The sequence below is a fragment of the Xenopus laevis genome, chromosome 2L, assembly GCF_017654675.1.
Source record: "Xenopus laevis strain J_2021 chromosome 2L, Xenopus_laevis_v10.1, whole genome shotgun sequence".
NCBI lineage: Eukaryota > Metazoa > Chordata > Amphibia > Anura > Pipidae > Xenopus > Xenopus laevis.
Window position 1 is genome coordinate 14,662,757 of NC_054373.1, and position 20,999 is coordinate 14,683,755.

The window sequence follows — 20,999 nt, forward strand, 5'->3', positions numbered from 1 at the left end:
TGCAGCATTACTCTTAACCTGCAAGGAAGCTGGGATTGCGGGTAAAAAAAAAACATGGTGGCTTGTGTCGGAAATTGCACTTTGCACCCTGCAGTCATTAATGAGCCCTTTCATTTTCTGGTGACCATATGTTTTTGGGCACAGTTTTGGGTAATAACAAATGACATTGCTATATTAACCAAGAAAAAGATTTCTTTTCACTTTCGCACTTTCAAGGAGAAGTTTTTCTTTTTCTATTTCCATTTTTTTTTTAAAGTGCAATGTTGCCACTAATAAGTTTATATAAACGTGTGCTGGGCTAAATGTCTATAAGATAAAAAAGCAGATCTTAATCTGGTGCTCCCCTCTGATAAATATAAAAATCTGTATAAAAATAGACAGCAGCTCACGTACTGATATTTGGAAATTCATTCTGCATTTTTCATTTGAATACAGTGTAAAATATGGATTCCTTCACAGAAGGCGCCTAGATAGTATTGAGCAACCTCTCGGCATAGGGGTCTTAAACATCTAAAAGCCATTGGGTTATGATGAGATCCCGAGAGTTGCAGTTCAGCCATAGGGTTGAGATCCACGCCTCATCAGGGATAGCCTTAGAAGTAAGGGTTGGTGAGACTGTTAGGTGGCAGATCCAAACCACTGTTCAACCAGATTTCTTGAATGATCTGTTCTCTACGTTCTATCCTCTCTGCAAGGTCTGCCGCATCCACAGCATTATACACCAGCCGGGACGCTTTGCACAGCTGCCGAAACTCTTCAGAGAAGTGGGATTTTGCAGACCTGTCGTCCTCCTCCTCCTCCTCCTCTTCACTGCTAGAGGCTGCGGTTTCTTCACAGTCTTTAGCACACACAGCGTGTCCATTTATTTTCTGTGTGCTCACGCCATCAGTCCTCCGTGATATCTGGATCACAAGCGCAAACACGGTGATGATGAGTCCCATGGAAACGCCCAAAGTGAAAAAAAGGGCCGTCGTTTCTGGGTGATCTAAAGATATAAATATTTATATATAAATAATTCCTAAATACACAGAGACAAATAATGATTGGTTTGTTTCCATTAAGGGCAGAGACACACATGGAGATTCGGGGAGATTAGTCGCCCGAAGTTTCCTTGTGAGGCAACTTCAGAAAACGAAGCACTCCGAGTGCCATCCTGCCGACAATTTCGATTCTAGCTGGCAGGAGGGCAATTCGGGGAGATTAGTCGCCCGAAGAAAAGGCGATTTGTCATCCGGCAACTAAATCTCCCCAAATCTCTGCCCTAAAAGGGAACCACGCATTGGGACCTATTGAAACCTCATTGACAATAGCCATTGACAGATCAGGAAAGACTGACAGATTTGATGGGATTGGAGGGGGGAAGCAGTTTCCAAACTGACTTTTTAGGTGGGCATAGATACACATCTGGTCAGCAAGGTTGCTGTAAACTGCCTGCCTACACCCCCAATTCATGTTTGAAAAGAAGAAAGAGATGCCACAAATGACCAATGTAAATAACTCACCAAGTAGAATCAGTGGTCCAAGTGTTAACTTAAGGTGGCCATGGACGTAACAATTACGATCTTTCTTGGAAAAGATGTTTCCAAGAAAGATCGTTCGTTTCAATACACGAGTGTAGAGCTGAATCATCAGATATACAGCTAGAAACAATAGAATTCTACCTGTATCTGACGAATTAGCACTAACAATGCCCGATGTTTGGGTCCCTTCAAAGGCACCCGATAAAAATTTTCCGTCCAGCTCGATCAACGAGCCGACCGATATCCAAGTCTTCTGCCGATATCGGTCGGCTCTTTTTCCACCATACACGCACCGAATATCGGACGAAAATTTGTTTGGTGAATTTTGGGTAAACACAGAGTCTTGCAGCATTCAAAGGGCCACAAAAGTCATGACTTGTTTCTATTGGGCACAAAATGCCTAGGGCCTTTGAAGATGCTTGTATTTTTAAAACATTTTTGTATTTTACTTTCCTTTTTGAGGCCCTGTGGATTGCCTTGAGTGTAGAGAGGCCCATTTTTTGTCTAAATCCCCAACTCAACCAACCGAACCCTTCTGTGAGTATCCCCACTCCTTTTACAGCAGTGCAGGCCCCTAACAGCAGTTCTGCCAGTCCCCTGGTGGCCAAACTGGACCAAATTGCTCCACCATATTTGTGGGTTCACAGCCAACTTAAGAGTTGTCTGACACTTTGACTCCCCAAATGAAATATGGTATAAGGCATATAAGTAGAAAATAGTTTTAGGGTTTTGCCTGAAGTATGAACAGAAAGATTTTAGAACATTTTAATGAACCTTTATTTAAAACACTCCCAGCCTTTGGCTTATCCAAAGGTCCCTCACCCCTGCATCATTATCCCTCTGTGTTTGACAGTGAGGCAAGTGACTACCTACCTCTTATATAAGAAAATGCAGCAAGGAGATTGCTAAGGAAGAGTCCATCTTTGCTGGGAGTTTGAGACTCACGGGGGACAAGTTTGTTATCTGTTGGAATGCACAAAGGGAAATACAGTTTTGAGTGTGGCCAAATCAGAAAATAAGAAGGTTATATTCAGATCGTCATCATCATCATAAAGAAGTGTATCATGGCATGAGATAAAGCTGAAAGAACAACAGTATGCCAACCATGATGATATCTATGTTAAATGGATGAAACACAAAATAGAAAATGAATGTAAGCACTTCTGCAATTTACAGTGATTTCTGAGATGTTTTCGGTTTTAGACTGCTAATACCAAGCTAAAGGGAACTTCCCATGAAGATGGCTGACTGTTCAGGAAAAATGAATTTATAAATGAAGGTTTATCTTCCAATAACTTCCAATAGATAGATAATAAAATACAAGGGCAAAAAAAAAGCATTTGTTTTTTGGAATAATTGCATTTAAACATGATAGTTGGGAGATGCCATATTTGCTTGTTACCGACGGTTATTCTCCTTCGACTGAAACAGAAAGCGGATATGAATAGATAGAGCAGGGCCAGCCCATATGTTTAAATATATACAGACTGAAGTTCTGCGTGTGCAATAAACTGTATTTTCCTGTCTGCTGACACCAAATCAAATGGAACATAAACACAAATTCTAACCTGGAAACATCTGCCTTTTCAATACTGTACAGAACAGTCCAGGGGCCTAACTATAGAGGAAACAGACGCTGCAGCTGCAGGGGGGCCCCAGGAGGCCCTGATTAATGAGTCATTTTAATATATAGGTAAAAGAGGAAAACTTCTGGATGTTTTGGGAGCCCTAAAATGAATTTGATATGGGGCCCAGTAACATCTAGTTACACCTGTGGTACGGTTTGTTCTTCAGTTTCAGTGCTTATTAGGGGGTTATTTAGCTGGTCTGGTTTTTTGGGGCAAAAACTCAAATTTTTCATGAAAAAAACCCAAAAATTTCTTTAGATTTATAAGGGAACTCCATGGCGATCCGACGAGCTGCGTAAAAAGACAGGCGTCAGGTCGGATTTGACAGAAATAAGGTAAGTAATTCTATTGTCGGATCGTGTCGCATCGCTGTTGTGACGCGACTGTCGGATGCAGACGCTGCACGCTGCGACACCATGCGACAATTCTATCTATTACCTTATTTTTGTTGCATGCGTTTTGTCGCAGCGCGTCGGATCTCGGCGGAATCGTTCGCGTAGTCCTACCCTTATTCCCTAATGCTGCAAAAAAGCCAAATTGGAAATCTGCTGTCTCAGACCAGTCATGGTCATGTAAAATTCAATGGGAGATGCCCCTATCCCAATTTGAAGATATCGTGGTCTGTGCTGGGTTTAGTGTGATAATCCAATAAATTCAGGGTTTTGGGGCAAAAACACGAAAAAATCTAGTGATTTGGGAAAAAAGTCTGAAAAATTGTATGATTCGGGTTTTTGCTTGATTTTATGGGTGTTTTTTTTCCTGATCCGATTAATTTGAGTTATTTTATTAATAAATAAGGCTAAATCAGGGATGTGAGTTTGGTCAAGCTTTTTATATTAAAATAATGAGAAAAAAATCGGATTTTAGTAAATAACTCCCTTAATCTGCGTATGCAGCATTTATAACATGGACGGTAATTATTCCTCAGTGTAAAATCCAGAACAGCGAGGAGGTGAATGGGGTGTAAGTTACAGGTATCAGATGTGGGGGAGCAGTCAGTGTGGCCATTTGGGGCCCATTGTTTGCTCCAATGCAACATCTCACTCAGAGAAACATACAGAACTCTCCTTAGGGGTCCAAAAATGTGAAGCTGTCCAAATATTGCCATTCTCACAGGCAACAGCTGCAGGTAGGAAGGGTGGGAAACATTAGGGTAAGAGTATCAGGTGTATTTACTTTTTAACCCAAGGTATGCCATGCTGGAGTTGAATTCCCCCAGAATTCTTTCACTCTTAAAAGCACTTAATAGAATCCAGATTATAATTACTACATAATTAAAACTAAACACTACTGAGCAGCAGAGCTGAAAGAAAGTGGATACAAGCCATTCTGAAGCAAAACGTGAGTAAGGTTAATTCTATGGGGTTAATGGTGCCTAATGTTAATTCTAGGCCATTCACTGACCATGCGCATGGGATGGGAGAGAGTTCTAGGCAGCGGCACAGAACACATTTCTTGACCATAAATAGAATGAAAGGCAAATGTACTGGCTTTCAGTGGCTGGATTCATTTTGCATTTCTGTCTTAATACACTGTATATTTTTATTGTGCCCTCCTATGGCAATGAGTTTTGCTTATATGGTGTATTATATGAGATATGCATCAAGCCCTGGCCTTTTCTTGAATTATTCATGTTCCCACCATTATATACCAATTCCAAAATGACAGTACTATAAGGCTAATGGCAGGCTGCTTCTCAAAACAAAAATGATTTTCGCAGTCACCTAAAACTAAATACAGGTATGGGAACCTGTTATCCAGAATGCTTGGAAACATTTTCATAATTTGGATCTCCATACTTTGTCTACTAAAAAATCATTTAAACATAAATTAAACCCAATAGGCTGGTTTTGATAAGATAATTATATCTAAGTTGGGATCAAGTACAAGCTACTGTTTTATTATTACAGAGAAAAAAATATATAAATACTTTTTAAAACATTTAATTATTTGATTAAAATGGGAGCTGACCGTCCCATAATTTGGAACTTTCTGTCTAACAGGTTTCGGATAACAGATCCCATACCTGTACATTGTAATAAAATGCCATCCAACATCTAGGGGCCTATTTATTAAACCTCGATTTTTTCTGGTCATTTTTCAAAGGGGACAACTCAAATTTTTAGAGGGAAAAAAACCTTGAATTTTTAGATCTGCACTGGTTTTTGTTCAATAATCTGATAAATTAAAGCACTGCGTATCTTGACAGCGCTATATAAATAAATGATGATGAAATTATGATGATAAATTCGAGTTGTTGCAGCGACAATCCGATAAAGTCGTGTTTTCGGAGCATCAATTAGAAACAGTTGAATTGTTGCACGATTTTGCAAGGTGAATTCTTGGGAAATTAAGGGGATTGTGGTTTGGAAGTTTGGTAGAATTTTATTTTTTTATTAGAGTGAGAAAAAGTCGAGTTTTAGTAAATACCCTTATTAGCATCCAACAAAACTGACCCGACCCATTGTAGAACCGATAAGACCTTGCCTAAAAAACAAAGGGTGATGTTTCTAATTGCCTTTATATTCTAAATAAACCCTGCTGTTTACAGTATTCTCTGGCCCAAACAGTAGTCTCAATAAATGGTGCAGGTCTATAGGATCTTACAGTATTGTCCTTACTGCATTACTCTACTACTTGGTGCCGGGAAAACTATTCCAAAGACATAACGTCAGTATAACATGCGCCTGTTGCCAGTGAGTATACAGATAAGCTGTGGCCAAACAATCTTCACTATATTCCCTTGGAAGCAGGCCAAATAATAATGTGAGTAACACTGTGAGCCAATAGTAATAGAGCCGCTGGTTCCAAGACAAAGACAAGGGTGCACTTAGCAAGTATACTGCAACTCAAACAAAAACATAAATCAAACGTAAGCTGCACTGCTCTCAATCCCTTCTGATGCTCTCGATCCCTTCTGCCTGGGGAAAAAACTTAAAGGGCTTGTTCACCTTCCAACACATTTTTCCGTTCAGTTGGTTTCAGACAGTTCACCAGAAATAAAGACTTTTTTCAATTACATTCCATTTTCTATTTGAAAGTTTTTCTAATACTAAAGTGTAAAGTTTCATTTTTCACCTTCTTATGTCTTTCTAAAGCAGATCTGGGACGGGGGTCGCCGACTCTGTAACTGTTCTAAATTGATACATTTAGGGGCAGATTTATCAAGGGTCGAATTTCGAAGTGTAAAATATTTCGAAATTCGACCATCGAATTAAAATACTACGAATTCAAATATCAAAGTCGAAGTTTTTTTCAACGAACGATCGAAGTAAAATCGCTCGGATCGTAAGATTAAATCGTTCGGATCGTAAGATTAAATCGTTCAAATCGAACGATTTTACTTCGATGTGTGAAGACTTAGAAAAATGGTCTAGAAGGTCCCCATAGGCTAACATAGCACTTCGGCAGGTTTAATTTGGCAAAGTATTGAAGTCAAAGTTTTTTTAAAGAGACAGTACTTCGATTATCGAAATGGTCGAATATTTTAACGATTTTTTAATTCGAATCGAAGTCAAAGTAAATTCAAAGTCGTAGTATCCTATTCGATGGTCGAAGTATCCAAAAAATGACTTTGAATTTTTTTACTTCGAAAATTCCCTTGAATTCACTTCGACCCTTGATAAATCTGCCCCTTAGTTGATACATTTTTTAATCTCTGGCCCTGCTGAGCAGAATCCCTGAGTTTCATTAAGGGTGGTGGCAGAAGGGAGATTAGTAGCACGGCAACAAATCTTCTCTACTGCATACGAATAATCTCGCCAAATTCCCGCCGGCAAGAATACAAATCCCGACGGGATGACCTACAAATCGAATTCCCAGAAGTTTCCTCGTAAAGGCAACTTCGGAAATCCGAAGCGATTCGTATGCCATCCCGCTGGTGATTCGTATTCTTGCCGGCGGGAAGGAATTTGGGGAGATTAGTCGCCTGCAGTAGAGAAGATTTGTCGCTGGGCGACTAATCTCCCCGTCTGCCACCACCTTAAAGGCAACTGTCAGAATTGATATAATATTTGCCATAGATTCTACTGAGAAATGTATCAAATTGCAAATTGTAACAATTCAGAATCTGCAACTGGATCGATAAACTGCCAGACAGAGGCAGGAGGGTTAAGAGGTTTATTTATCAAAGGTTGAGTTTGTGCGTTTTTTTCTACCTAGAATAAACTCGAATGTTTGCTTATTTATGAAAAAACTGGAATCAGTGCAATTGGGGTGGGGGGAACTCAAATACTCGAATTGATCAAGTTATCGGCGGAAAAAAACTCGAATCATTCACATTGATCCAAGTTTTCGCCAAAAACCACCAAATAAACCCCGAGCATCATGAAGGCTACAAACATCTTCAAATGGTTCAAGGGAACTCTGTCAGGTGTGAGCTATTTTCAGCTTTGGGGCATAATAAATCTAGAAAAAAATTTGAGTTTATACTGAAACTAGACACTAACTATCGGAGTAACAGAAAGTGAAACAAAATAACAGTGCACCCGCAAGTTAAATTGAAACAATTGTAACTATCATATATATCTATTGAGGAAAAGCATGGTGGAACACACAATGACTGCCGTGTCCCCCCTGTATTCCTCCAGTTAACTAGTTCAGGTGCTGAGGTAATTACTTAATTAAAACTCAACTTTTATTAAACTCATTTAAAAGAACACGCTACACAAACACATCATTGGGGATCATCCACAACGAAGCTGGACAATGTCCATAAAAATACACATAAGTTAAAACCACATAGGATGGACAAGTGGGATATTAGTGCACTGATATCCAATCAGCCACTGTCTCTACAAAAATATTCAGTGATGAGGCATATATAAGTTTATCTTTGCTATTATCAATGTATAACAGATATTGTTAATAATCAATCCCAAAAGGCCACCGAAAAAAACGGCTAAAAGGAAATTATGTGTTTGTGTAGCGTGTTCTTTTAAATGAGTTACGATTTATACTGAAACTACCCTCGACCTTTGACAAATAACTCCCTAAATTAAATTTGGAAAAACGTTTTTAAAATAAAACATGAAAGCAACCGAAAAAAACGTTAGTTCTGGTGAACAATCTGAAAACAACTGAACCTAAAAAAGTGTTTGGAAGGTGAACATCCCCATTAAAGCCATAATAAGGGCAGACACTCAGTGAGCTTTTAAGTAAATAATGACTTTAATATTAACATTATGCCAAACAGCACTAAAACAAAAAAACAAGTTTCGTGCAATGCAGGGGCACTTCTATGACAAAAACATGAAATGTGTCAGGCTTTTTTTTTTATTGGATTTAATGATATATATAATATTTATATTACACTGTTTTTTTAAGTTTTACTACTTCCACTGTCTATTTTGCACATCTATGTACCAGTTAATCGTTATTCTTCTACCCACCTTAAAGGAGAAGGAAACCCTGAAAATGAATAGGACTAAAAATACCATATTTTATATACGGAACTTACTGAACCCACCTAAAGTTTCAGCTTGTCAATAGCAGCAATGATCCAGGACTTCAAACTTGTCACAGGGGGTCACCATCTTGGAAAGTGTCTGTGACACTCACATGCTCAGTGGGCTCTGATTGGCTGTTGAGAAGCTAAGCTTAGGGCTCGTCACTAATTATCCAGCAGAAAATGAGCTTCCCCTGTAATATAAGCTGATGCTACAGGTTTGCTGATTATTCAATTCTGATGCTAATTGCACTGGTTTCTGTGCTGCCATGTAGTAATTATGTGTATTAATTACTAATCAGCCTTATATTGTGACATTTCTATTCTATGTGTACTGTATATTGTGAGTGGGTCCCTAAGCTCAGTAAGTGACAGCAGCACAGAGCATGTGCAGTGAATCAGCAGAAAAGAAGATGGGGAGCTACTGGGGCATCTTTGGACACACAGATCTTTACTGCTAAAGGGCTGTGGTTGCCTTGGGCTGGTACAGAAGCACAAAACATCATGTAAAACATTTCTAGCTACTTCTTTAGTTAGGCTTTAGTTCTCCTTTAACTTCCCTGTGCCAGAATTATAAATGTCTCAGTTCTAGTATAAAGCAAAAACCTGTCCCATGATTGATTGTAAGTGGTTAAAAATAGGACAGTGCTGGCGGATATTTTCCTGACCACAAATCCATTGTTTGCTTACTTTTGTTACAGGGTTTGATTACAGATTACTTACGTAGTTTGTATGTGAGCTGATTTACAGAAGTATAGTTTCCTTTGTTCTGTTCAGTGAAATACTCCTCTAAGTAAGGTTCATTTATGGCAGGGGGTCCCAAACTGTGGGGTCCAGCCTGAAGGGAACTTCTGTAACATTTCAGGAGAGAATCTATCTATATATATCTAATAAACCCATATTAGAGGTAATTTGGGATAAGATCTAAAGTGAATACTACGGCTAAATGGCTGATATATTGATATCTTCCTATATCTTGTAATAACGGTATGAGTTAAAACTGCCTTGAACAAATGATGGACCTCAAAGGGGTGTTTGATATGAAAATGTGCAACAACCATGGATTTAGAGAGACACGGAAGCTTTGCATATGAGAGGTAAATACAAACCATGGTCCAACTTAGTGGGTAGAGGATGCAGAAAAACATATGCAGGTATGGGATCCGTTATCTGAAAACTGGTTATCCAGAAAGCGACAGATTACGGAAAGGCCATCTCCCATAGACTAAGTTTTATCCAAATAATCCACATTTTTAGAACTGATCTCCTTTTTCTCTGTAATAATAAAACAGTGCAGGTATGGAACCTGTTATCCAGAATGCTCGGACCTGGAGATGTTTGGATAACGGATCTCTCTGTAATTTGGATCTTCATACCTTAAGGAGCACATTTACTAAGGGTCGAATATCGAGGGTTAATTAACCCTCGATATTCGACCATCGAAGTAAAATCCTTCGACTTTGAATATCGAAGTCGGAGGATTTACCTCAAATACTTCGATCAAACGATTTTAATCCATCGATCGAACGATTTTCCTTCGATCAAAAAAAGCTTAGAAAGCTTATGGGGAAGGTCCCCGTAGGCTAACATTGTAGCTCAGTAGGTTTAAAGTGCCAAAGTAGGTAGCTGAAGATTTTTTTAAAGAGACAGTACTTCGACTATCGAATGGTTGAATAGTCGAACGATTTTTAGTTCGAATCGTTCGATTCAAAGTCGTAGTCGAAGGTCGAAGTAGCCTATTCGATGGTCGAAGTACCCAAAAAAAACTTCGAAATTCAACGTTTTTTAACTTCGAATCCTTCACTCGAGCTTAGTAAATGTGCTCCGAAGTCTACTAGAAAATCATGTAAACATTAAATACATCCAATAGGTTGGTTTTGCCTCCAATAAGGATTAATTATATCTTAGTTGGGATCAAGTGCAAGCTACTGTTTTATAAAGGCTCTACATCTCCTATTGAACCACACAGCCCAGGACAGCCAACATTAGAGAATCTACACTTGGACCCAACAATTGGTCAGAATAAAAAAAAAAAAAAATAGACAAAATGATTTGCCTACTTGCAACTTCTGGTAAAACTCTGGTAAAACTGTACATACCCCCAACATAATATAATTTATGGATCTACTTTTTTATTATTTTCACCTGTTCTGTACTTATCTCTGCTGATTCTTCCCTGAAGCCTCAAGTCAACAGGATTTCAGCTCTTTGTCCCTATTTGTAGCTGAGGAAACTTGGTGACCCTAAGTTTCCATCCCTGCAATATGCCTACTAGAGCCTATATTTCTTCTATGTCTGTCTATACTCTTTCTCTGATCTGTCTAAAGCTGGCCATACACTGCAAGATCCTCCAAACAAGCACATATGGCCCAAAACTGGGTCAAATCGGGTTGATTTGATCATTGGCACAGAGGCCAAGCTGCCGACTCCCTCTTGAAGGCAGGGTTGAGCCCTAGGGAACCCGGCCAGCCCCCCGACCACCCCCCCGCACCAGACGAAGGAGAGAACGACAGAGGACAGGAGAAAACAATGGAGGGGGAGTAGGGGAGGAGAACGCAACGAGGGGAGGGTGACAGGAGGGAGGGGAGAACGACAGCGGGAAGGAATGGAGTAAGGGGTGCAAACCCAGCTAAGGGTAGGCAGAAGACAATGTTAGAGGTAGTTGCCCAGCGCCCCCTATCTTTGTGCCCTAGGCAGCTGCCTCTTATGCCTACCCCTAGTTCCCGCCCTGTTTGAAGGACCAAGTTGGAAGTTTTTTTGGCCATCTATGGACACATTAACTTACTCATTGCTCCTGTTTCTCTGTATTTGTTCTGTCTTACCTTTACCTGGCCTCATTCCTCATAAGAGACCATATTGTTACCAGGACTTGGAATGCGCACACACATCTGAAACTAAATATACACCGTGTTCTATGTATGGTCAAGAAATGTTCACCTAGGAAAAGTCATTTCAAGCTATAAAAATTACCATATCCACCGTCATTCTGCTTCAAAGAGGGAGCTATAACAGAGAGCTTTGGGTCGACCTCTGTCAGTAAGATTTTTGGAACTATAAATGAAAAATAGAAAGAACATTTTTATGTTGGTTTCCTAAACATCGAGCAGAAGAGATTTACTATTTGAGACCCATGAAACAGAATTCTTTCATTGTGGCAAATGTTTGTAGATGCATCCCTACAAAATATGCAAAATGTGGAGAGTATGGGAAGCGGCCAAATCCATTAGAAACTGTCGTTTCTGATAACAAAATAATTGCTTTAAATTAATTGTTGCACATCATGTATAAGATCAGTAGCGTTCGTTGAGCGGGGCGGGCCCTGGTGCGTGACGCGTAGCCGGGCCCCGTCCCCCTCCGTACCGCCGCATTTGGCCGCATTTTCAGCGGCGAACGGACTGCCGGGGGGCCCTGAGGGGGTGCGTGTCATCAGACACTCACTGTATGCATCAAAGCTATCCTTAAGCACTTAAGGACAGAAACAGACGTGGAGATTCGGGAAGATTTAGTTGCATGGCGACAAATCGACTCTTCTTCGGGCGACTAATCTCTCTGAACTGCCTTTCCACCAGCTAGAATCTAAATCGCTGGCGGTATTGTACTCGGAGCGCTTCGTTTTCCAAAGTCGTCCGAAGTTTCCTTGTGAGGGCGACTAATCTCCCCGAATCTCCATGTGTGTCTCTGCCCTAAAAGGGGATCTGGTAATCTTGTCTGAAATAATAACTGAATGGATCAACTTGCCCCTTACCACAGGAATAATTTATAGTAAGATATTTAACAACTCCAGGCAGACACGGACTTCCAAAGTTTTCATCGTTTACAGTCATTTTGCACCTTTGTTTGCCGTAACATCTCTGAGCTAGGAGATCCAAAGCAGCATAGGATAAACAGTCTGCGGGGGAGAGAGGGACATTAGCTAATAAGTGAAGGAAATACATTCTTTTTATGCCTAAAGTTCTTATATTTTATTTAAATTCTATTAGTGTCAAAACGACTAAGCAAAAACACAAATAATATCATCATATAAAATGCATATGATTCCATATACAGGTATGAGATCTGTCATCCAGAATGCTGTTTTATTATTACAGAGAAAAAATAAATCATTTAAAAATGTTTTAATTATTTGATTAAAATGGAGTATATGGGAGATGGCCATCCTGTAATTCGGAGCTTTCTGGATAACAGGTTTCCTGATAATGGATTCCATACCTGGTGAAACAGTTCATTCTAAGGACTACAAAGCTCAGTGGTTCTGTAACTCTGTCCTGGGATACTCAATGGCATCTATGGCAGGAGAATGCAGAAAAGCAATACCTAATTGCTGTACTTATAGACAGCTGGGCCTAGATTATTGTCTAAGCAAACCCAATTTTTTTGCAAAACAAAAAACCGTTTATACATAAATAATGACAGGGTTTGTGTCTCTTTAAAATGTTTTAACTATACAAATTCAATTATGTTCTTAAAGAGTTAGTTCACCTTAAACGTAACTTTTAGTATGATGAGGGCATTGATATTCTGATTTTCAGAATATCAATTTGCAATTGGTCTTAATTTTTTGATTGTTTTTCAGTTATTTGGCCTTTTGATTTGGTATTTTATCAGGTTGCTAGAGTCTTAACTACCCTAGCAACCAGGCAGTGGTTTGAACGAGAACTGCATAGAAAGATAAATAATATAAAGTAACTATAACAATAAAATTGTAGCTTCACAGAGCAATAGTTTTTGGCAGCTGGGGTCAGTGACCCCCACTTGAAAGCTGGAAAGAGACAGAAAAGACAGAAGAGAAAGGCAAGTATTTCAAAAACTGTCAAAAAGAAATCATGAAAACCAATTGCAAAAATGCTAGGAATTTATAACATACTAAAAGTTAAATCAAAGGTGAATGACCCCTTTTACAGGCGGATTTTGCATATGACATGTACACGTTTATTAAAACATATAGGGAGGAATTCACAATGGTGACATTGAGACAAAATTAAAGTGGACATAAAACTTGAATTTCCCACTAAATTCACAAACCTCTATCTCCACTTTTGTGCATAACTCCTAAGCCAATCATTTTGATTCCGTGACTTGGACACATTTCATTTGTTTAGCCCAGCATGTTTTTTTTTTACTTGCTGAAAAACATGGCATCAAAACAAAAACCTTGCCCTCCATTGATCCCTTTATGTCTGAACAACAGGCCACGCTGGTGCCATTGATCACGCGACCCCCATCAGTCATCATTAGATTTTGCTCCCACAGATCATTGTTTGCCATGCGTACCATATGGAGTTCCCCGGTCCATTTGGTCAGGACAAGTATTCTTTTCATGGGCGGACCTGCCGTAGACCGCAGAATAGATGTTCAGGAGTTTGGGCTCCTTGCAGTGAAGCTTCAGCTCATTATTTTCACAGACGGAAGTAGATTTGTATTCAGCTGAGGGTAAATATACAGTGGCAATGTTAGTATTCTAGGGATTCACTTAACAATGAGTGCAACATAGTCAGACACAGGGAAGGTCAGTAGGAATATATATAACCAGGGCTCATTTACTAAGGATAGGTGCGCAACTGCTGGAAAGTCAAGGGAAGCAATGTGTGGCTCTTTGGGCCCATAGAGGAGGAACCTGTGCCCTTAGTAATGGTACGTCCAGGCTGAACTGGATTAAATATCAAAAGCAAGGTGCAGAGTGCAGCCAGCATGGGCTAAAGTAGGGCTGCCATATTCTTTATTGAAAAATAAACATTTCGACCCAGTGGTAAAGGGGACAGGTTTAGAGATGTAAAGGGTGACAATAAAGGTAGGGGGGAAAGACAGTGAAATGGGAGAGAGGATTGGGGCGGATTGGAAGCAGAACAAAAGAGGATAACAAATTTGCTTGTAAATTTGTGAAATACTAGTTAGGTGTGGATCCTAGGTCCAAGAGAACCTGCTGAAATTACCCCAAGTTCAAACACTTTCCAATGTAGACTATGGGGCAAATTCACTAAGATTTGTAGTTGCGCCAGCGTCTGATTCGCCCACTTAGCCAGGCGTATTTTCACCAGCGCTACGCAAATTCACTAAAATCCGAAGTTGCGCTCAGGGGAAGCGTAAGGTTGCGAAGTTGCGCTAGCGTTAATTCGCCAAGCGCTAGCGATGCTTAATTTGCATACGGCGCCCAATTGAAGTTACAATGGAGGAATATGTAGGAGGAATATGTAGCAGAACTACACAAACCTGGGAAACCTTCAAAACAGCAATTAAAATTTTTATTTTGCCCTACACATGTGCCCACTGTATAGTTAAGGTGCCATGAGTTAGGAAATGTAGGGGGGAAGGAGGGGAGCCCCAAAAAAAATTTCACCTATCACCCATAAAAAAAGAAGCAATCCCTATCTACTCTATTGTACTTCGCCTGGTCTGAGGTGGCGAAGGAAGTCTGGCGTAAAAGGTAGCGTTCAGAATAGTTTGCGCGTCAGTGAATTTGCGTAGTTACGTCCGTTGCGCAAATTCGCCAGGCGTAAGGGTGCGAAGTAACACTAGCGAATTTACGCCAGCGTCCGTTAGTGAATCAGCAAATTAACAAAAATGCGCTACGCTAGCGAATTAACGCTAGCGTTAGGCGCTTCGTCGTTTAGTGAATTTGCCCCTATGATTCCTGATTAGTGATGGGCAAATAAATTTGGCAGGTGCGAATTTCCGGGTTTCACCTCCGGCAAAAAAATTCTCGAAACGGTGGAAAATTCAATGGATTGGGCACGGGTCAGAATAGTCACATTGACGCTCGTCAATATTATTCGGACGGCCATTGACTTCAATGCTTTTCATGAATTTTTTGCCATTTCGTGATTTTCGCGGGAAACAAAAGGGACAAATTCGCCCGTCACTATTCCTGATCTGTAGTTTTCACGTGAAAGAAACTTTCTTTGGTGCGCACACTGGGATTTGTGCTCAAGTCTGACTTGCAGATGCACCCTCGCAGCCTGTCCAGCAAAGTAAGTGAAATGGAGCAGAGGACAATATCTGTGTTGATCAGGTTGACTCCCCATTAATTTCTGAGTCAATCGACTTTAATCACAGTGTTCAAATGTACCTTTAACTCCAGGCAACTGCCACTGAAATGAATGGTGAGCATTTTGTTGCCTGCCAGTCAAATTAAGGATTCGGATGCACTGAATCCATGATTCGTTTTGAGATTCTGTCGTTTTCAGCAGAATTCGGCAGAATCCAAGTGCCTGGCTGAACCGTATCCAGGGTTGCCACCTGGCTGGTAAAAATGATGCTTGATGCCATTATTAACAGGAAATTAATAGGAAAAACTGCAAGAATATAGGAAGGCTGGTATTTTTTTCCAGAACAGGTGGCAACCCTAACCGTATCCAAATCCAAAAAATCACATGACTCTGCACACAAACTAGAAAGTAAAAAAAATATTAACGGAAGCGGTTCTCTTTCCCCCTTGTTTCCCTGATTTACATAGGCAAATGAAGGTTTGGATTTGGTTTGGGATTCGGAGGAATCTTTCACAAAGGATTCAGCATTCGCCCGAATCCTAAAATAGTTGATTTGATTTGGTGCACGCCTACTATAAATCACCCAGATGACAAAAGATCTTAGGTTGCCCTGCATGCCATTGCCCAAATACACAGGCACCATGAAGAACTGTTAAATCTCTGACAAGTTTAAAGAACAATTGCACAAATTGAGTAATTTAAGGGCCAAGGAAAGATAGAGTCACTGAGGGGTCCTGTAAATTGTCAGGTGCCCCACAGTGGTCCTAACTGGTAACCTTCAAGCCCTCTGGGAAGTGGCATAACTTGTGTGTGCTGCCCACCCACAAAAAATCTTTGGAGGGGTTCGGTGTACAGCAATCCCTACCCGCCTCGCTCGTATACTTTCCACTTCCTTCCCGCCAGCCCATTCTCTTGCATCCCTGCGTTCTCCCACCCTAAAGTCAAGGTAGGCAAGTGGCTAGGGAGGGAGGGGTTCAATAGAACTATAGAGGAAGTAGAGTCCGTATCCAGGCCCCCTTGTTCCCAGGGCTTCCCCACGGCCATGGATTCTGCTACACCATTTGAAGCACTGTGCTGCCAAACTCTTCCTGTGTTCCAGCATCTTCTGTGCTGCCCTGGGTGAGCACACATGTGGTACAACATTATGGGGGTTATTTATCAAAGTCCAAATTTATCTCAATATTTTGTGCTACAAACTGCGATCAAATCGGCTCAGGTTTTTTACGCTTATTTATTATTACATTTTCCTGAAAATTTTGCTTTGCAGGGAAAAAAAATCCGATTTTCAAGATTTTTTTGAATTTTCACATGAAAACTCAGAAAACTTCGGGATATTGCAAGAAACCCAATGATCAAAAAATCATTGGGACTTCTCCCATTGACTTATATGCAACCTCGACAGGTCTGAGATGCTGGATTTTCATATTTGGACTTTTCCATCCTCTGGGTTTAATAAATTCCGAAAAATTTGGGATTTTTTAAAAGTACGATTTTATATATATATATATATATATATATATATATATATATATAAAAAAATTCGGAGTAAATAATCCCCTATTTTTCTTTTTGTACAGTGCAAACACAGAGAATGCTGGATGAAAAGTACCCTGAGATGGTGCATAGAGGGCTGCTCCTGCCATGAAGTAAGGTAAGAACCTTTCCCCAACTGCCAGTGAGCAGGCAGCTACCAGGAGCGGCAAAAAGCCACCTCTGGTGATTTTATCCATTCTTTAAAAGGGAAATATTTTATGTACATCCACTATCTAAGTTAATTTTAGTTAGTTCTTGTTAGTCTTCTTAAATGGTATTTCGTTTTAATATTATTATGCCATTGTATCGAATATAACATATTCTTTTCATCTGCCTAACATTTGCTGTCATACTGATTTCATTTGCTTAATGTGAAAATCAAATAAAATATTTTCAAAATAAAATAAATTGCCAGCTCCTAGGGATTTTACCTTTCCTTCTCCTTTGAGGTTTGGAATCCAATGCTACAATTAGTGGGATTATTTATCAAAATTCAAATTTATATCATTATTTTCTGAAATATACTCTGACCAAATCCACACGGGTTATCTCCCCTTATTTATCAATACATTTTCCTGAAAAATTCCAAAAAAATATGTTTTTTTTCAGATTTTCCGCCACCACAACCTCAGTTTTTTCCGGATTTTTGCCCGGAAACCAAAAAATCTTCGGATTTTTGGTCAACACCCAGCACCGATCAGGATATCTTCAGGACTTCTCAATTGACTTATATACAACTTCGGCAGGTCTGAGATGCCGGACTTTCGGATTCTGACTTCTGAAGTTTTTGGCATTCAGACTAAATAACCACCCAAGTGTCAGCAAAAGTCTATTTAGACCACATGAGAGGAGAACTTTAGGACCTGTGTCCAACTTAACGCTGCGTTTCAACGCTACAAGCTTCTGGACAAAAGAGTAGGTTGGAAAATCCCCAGTGCTGAGGCAAATGAATGAAAATGAAAAACTCCATTCTGCCCACCTAACACTAGAAACGTTTCTTAATAAAACAGTATTTGTAATATCTGCTGTAAGCAATCCCTTCTGCTATTCTGAAAATGTAGAAACTCAGAGGAGGTACAGTTCCCCTTGTGCTTCTAATATTCGCCTAATATCTCAGAACAAAAATAATCTCCTAGAATAGTTTGAGACTTTCCATCACAGGGTAAAATGCAAAATAAAATGAACAATTTCATGCAAGCTAGACTGATTATGAAAGGGAAAATGTAAAGAGGTGTCAAAGGTTAATAGGATTATAAAATATGAAAGGAAAATGTGAATTCCTTTAACTTTGCGCTGTGAAAATGGAGATGACAAAGCGTTTATCAGTGAATTCAGCTAATGAGTAAATTGGTCTATTCATCGCTATTCCTTTATTTAGAAAAACACAGATCACCCCCCTGTATGGGAAACAAAAACACAATAGTGTATGAGCGTTATGATAATGTGTTTCAATTAGTACGTGTGGTCGGGAACTGGCAGAAGAGCTGAATCAATGTATTATTCAAGCTCTGAATAAATGTCTCCATGTCTTTGCAAGGGATTCTCTCGCCAGCTCATAAATAATGGAAAGAGAGAAATGGCAACTAGTGTCATTATTATTTCTTCACTATGATGTAAAGCAGCAAAGAAATTGGAAGGGGGTGGGGATACTGCTCCTTTTAGGGTAAGGACGCACGGGCAGATTCGGGTAGATTAGTCGCCCAGTGACTTTGGAAAACAAAGCGATGCGAGTGCCATCCGATGGCGATCTTTCATTATAGCTGGCGGAAAGGTAGGGGAAGGCAGTTCGGAGATATTGTCGCCTGGAAGAAGAGGCGATTTGTTGCCGGGGCAACTAATCCCCCCGAATCTGCCTGTGTGCCCTTACCTTTAGGTTGGCTGCACAGGGACAGTTTTTTTAAAATGCCTTATTGATCAACTCACTTGTCTACCGATTACAGATCCTGGGCTTTTTTTAAACATTTCAATACTGTTATTGTGATAACAATAGTAATAATTCACAGGTAACCAATGCTTGAAACCGGCAAATTGGCACACACTCAGCAGCAGCACCGTCATCAGAAATCGCAGGGCCCCATACGACAAAATTTCCTGGGCCCCCTGGGCTGGGCTGCGCCTACCGCAAGCCCCACCTACAGGTCCGCCCTCCCCACCACACAGTAAAAAAACAAAAAAAATATTGGTGGCTAGGGTTCCCACATGTTAATAAAAAATAAAAGATATTGGTGTTCAGGGCCCCCCATAAAAAAACATTTGTGTCCAGGGTCCCCCCATTAAAAAATATTTGTGGCTAGGACCCCACATGAGAAAAAAAATGGTGGCCAAAATTGGTGGCCAGGGCCCCCCCCCCACATTATAAGAAAATTGGTGGCCAGGGCCCTTTAAACACCCATGCCTTCCCGAAGTCAGCAGCTCTCAGAAAGATGGGGGGCCCGGCTAATCAAGTAAGTGTGGCGTGGCCGGGGCCCCCCTTACCCATGGGGCCCCCTACAACTCTCCCCCCCCTGATGGCTGCCCTGCTCAGCAGGACTCCAGGCAATGGTAAAAATCACTTCACTTTATTACACAAACATTAAAAGTGATTTTTACCGTTGCCTGGAGTCCTGCTGAGTGCGTGCCAATTTGCTGTTTTCAAGTCTTGATGTCTCCCGTATGCTGAGGGTTCGGGGCGCAGCACCCGGGCCATTGAATAGGAGCGGTGAGTGACCCATACTTTCTGTTGTGGAGTGTTATTAGCGGACGGTTCGGGGCAAGTGCACCTGAACCAAACAATAATTGCGGTGAGCGAGTTTTCAGTTCATAACACTGACCGCTAAAGGAAAAATTGTCCAATAAATCAATTAAACGGCAGGGGGTTAGAGCGCTCCTGCTCCTCTCTTCTATCAGTTTACAGGTAACCAATGCCCTCAATCACCACCACTCTCTTCATTCCACACCCACTATCCCCCATATCATAGTAGTAGAAAGTTAGGTTAAGAAAAAGACACACGTCCATCAACTTCAACCCTTTAACTCTATTTTAACCTGCCTAAATGGTAATTGATCCAGAGAAAGGCAAAAAACCCAATTTGAAGCCTCTCCAATTTGCCTCAGAGGGTAAAAAATTCTTTCCTGACAATAAAATGCCAATCAGACCAGTCCCTGGACCAAAAATTAAAAATCAATCAACTTGAGCAATAGGTAGGAGACATTAAAACCTGTAAAAAGTTCATAGCCCTCCTAATACCCAATAATTTGTCTAGATCCTTTAAGCAAATATGATTTCTAAGACCTAATAATGTAAACTGAGGAAGAAGCATGCATTTTAAACTTAAAGGTCCTAGCCAAATCATTTTCAACAGTTTTCCAAACCATAGAAATTTTGGACAATCAAAAAATGACTCATGAAACCAATATTTTTTGTAAAAAATGCCATAACCCAAACAAATCCTCTTGAACTGCTGAACTTTTAATTCTTCTGAATGGATACAACTACTGAATTAAATAAAGATGTGAGTAAGTCACTTATAAGAACATCACAATTTAAAAAGGAAGACCAAGACTTTGAAGTTGCTTCTAAAGCCAACTCATTCACCCCCAAATTGCCCAAGAGAATAACTGTTAAAATGTATTCTAATTAAACCAGGTTTTTCAATAAATTCCAGTATTTTTTTCTGAAAGGGGGCTTGAAGAAACATTTTTATTTATATCTGGACTAGTAAACAAAATTCCACATTTTAATGGAAAAAAATATAACTAGGTCTTTTTCTATTAAATTTAATTTCTGTTGAAGTGAATGCCAAAAGGGAAGAATACCAGTGTCAGGGTCAATAATTTCTCGTACTTGCCTAAATTGCCCAGATTGAAAATAAAGCAGTAGAGAATCTTTATCCAAAGAAGAAAACTTCTC

The 20,999-nt window shown here is 40.1% G+C and overlaps 1 protein-coding gene across 2 annotated transcripts in view; it reads right to left on the reverse strand.

Moving 5' to 3' along the window:
- Positions 1-206: 206 nt before the first annotated feature.
- LOC108707421 (protein eva-1 homolog C) overlaps positions 207-20,999 on the reverse strand; it is a 64,121-nt gene continuing 43,328 nt past the window's right edge. Inside the window, exons 4-8 of one of the 2 annotated variants that reach the window (XM_041581576.1) lie at positions 13,866-14,018; positions 12,340-12,483; positions 11,565-11,645; positions 2,394-2,483; positions 207-985 (exon numbers count right to left, since the gene is read on the reverse strand). In XM_041581576.1, coding sequence (XP_041437510.1) covers positions 594-985; positions 2,394-2,483; positions 11,565-11,645; positions 12,340-12,483; positions 13,866-14,018 — 860 coding nt within the window. In that variant the 3' untranslated portion in view covers positions 207-593. The remainder of the gene's footprint in view (positions 986-2,393; positions 2,484-11,564; positions 11,646-12,339; positions 12,484-13,865; positions 14,019-20,999) is intronic. The other variant, XM_041581577.1, reaches the window with a different exon arrangement.